We start from the raw sequence: 1,735 nt of genomic DNA, 5'->3' as shown, positions 1-1,735 counted from the left end.
CCAAACATGGAACTACCTATATGAAATTATCTGTAACTACTTACAAGTAACATGGAACTACATTCAGGAAACTTTGTTCCCTGTATAAAGTTAGATGTAGCATGGAACTACTTATATGAAACATTAGTATCTGTAACTACTTACAAGTAACATGGAACTACATTCAGGAAACATTATTCCTTTTATGTAGTTAAATGTAGCATGGAACTACTTATATGAAAGATTATTATTTGTAACTGCTTACAAGTAACATGGAACTACATTGAGGAAACATTGTTGGCTGCAGGAAGTTACAAGTAACAAGGAACTACTTATATGAAACATTGTTGTCTGTAACTTCTTACAAATAACATGGAACTACATTCAGGAAACATTGTACTATGTAAAAAGTTGCAATAACATGGAATTAATTCCAGGAAACATTGTTCCCTGGAAGAAGTTACAAATAGCATGAAACTACTTGCAAGAAACATTGTTACCTGTAGCTTTCTTGGCAAGATTTGCTCCGAGGGGGTTTGCCATCCGCCTCCTCCGAGGTTGAGAGAGTGTGACTTGCACAAGCTCATCCCATTATTATTATTATTATTATTATTATTGTTATTATATGGTCGGATGCGGAGTCGAATCCTGGCCTTCTAATCCAACACTCAAACTACTACAACATAGTGGCAGAATTCAAAGATATAGCTGTGTTAGTCTGTAGAATCAGTATGTAGTAAGATCTTGTAGCACTTTTGAGACTAGTGAAGAGAAAAAAGTTGGCAACACATGAGCATTCCTAGACTTCAGTCTACTTCCTCAGATGCTTTTTTGCATCTGGTTCTATATTATATTATATTATATTATATTATATTATATTATATTATAAAGGTCATGCTGCCAACTTCTTTGTTTCGGTGAGTCTCAAAGGTGCCGCAAGATCTCTCCAGATACTGCAACATGCTCACTCTTCCCCAAAACCAAAATGCTTGTGCTCAAAGTCCCATTTTTGGCCTAGCTTTTTCTCATTTGTGTTTTGCATTTCTGCAGATTCGAAAGGGTCAACTCTCTATAGCCAGGGCCTACGGAGGAGAGCGAGGTCTTGGAGTAAGTCCAACAGAGCCGCTTTGGCTCTGAAGTCGTGCTTCTCATTTAGATGTATATATATATATATATATATATTATTCTGCCTTGGCAGGTGGAAATGCAAGCCCAGGCCCCCGAGGGATTCACCTGTCCAAGGTCCAATGGCACCTGCAAAGAGGGAGGGGAAATTTTGGGTAAACAGAGATGTAAAGAAGGGGGGGAAGAGGCCAATGGAAAGAAGTAAACACCGTTCTGGTTTAATTTATGACTTCTTGTTTCCTGGTGGAGAACTTTGAACACCTTCGACGGAGAGAGTCCTTCCTTTTCTGCAAGCAGATCCTCCGCAGAGGCGCAGGGAAAGGGATGGCCACCCCGCGCCGCTGGGCCAAGAAACCCAAAGCCACCTCGCCGCCCCATTATTACGAGGGTTTCGTGGAGAAGAAGAGTTCGTGGGAAAAGGTAGGAGGCTTTCTGGGTGTTTATTTGATTTGATTTTAATTTAATAAGATTTTTATCCTAAAGCACAACCGCGGCATCAAATGTCATCTGATCTGAAACACATCCTACGAATCAAGTCTGATCCTATCCGTTCTTTTTCATACCTTCGACACTCGTCCTTCCATATTTGCGGCTTTGATATTTGCGGATTTGATTATTCACGGATTGGATT

At 39.9% G+C, this 1,735-nt stretch overlaps 1 protein-coding gene across 1 annotated transcript in view; it reads left to right on the top strand.

Annotated features, from left to right (window-relative positions):
- Positions 1 to 1,211: 1,211 nt before the first annotated feature.
- The window catches only part of LOC121936543 (procathepsin L-like), an 8,804-nt gene continuing 8,280 nt past the window's right edge, over positions 1,212 to 1,735 (top strand). Inside the window, exons 1-2 of the mRNA XM_042478865.1 lie at positions 1,212 to 1,259; positions 1,354 to 1,524. Of these exons, the coding sequence (XP_042334799.1) occupies positions 1,227 to 1,259; positions 1,354 to 1,524 (204 nt within the window). The 5' untranslated portion in view covers positions 1,212 to 1,226. The remainder of the gene's footprint in view (positions 1,260 to 1,353; positions 1,525 to 1,735) is intronic.

The sequence above is a fragment of the Sceloporus undulatus genome, chromosome 7 (assembly GCF_019175285.1).
Source record: "Sceloporus undulatus isolate JIND9_A2432 ecotype Alabama chromosome 7, SceUnd_v1.1, whole genome shotgun sequence".
NCBI classification, from domain to species: Eukaryota; Metazoa; Chordata; class Lepidosauria; order Squamata; family Phrynosomatidae; genus Sceloporus; species Sceloporus undulatus.
This window is presented reverse-complemented; position numbering and strand designations above follow the sequence as displayed.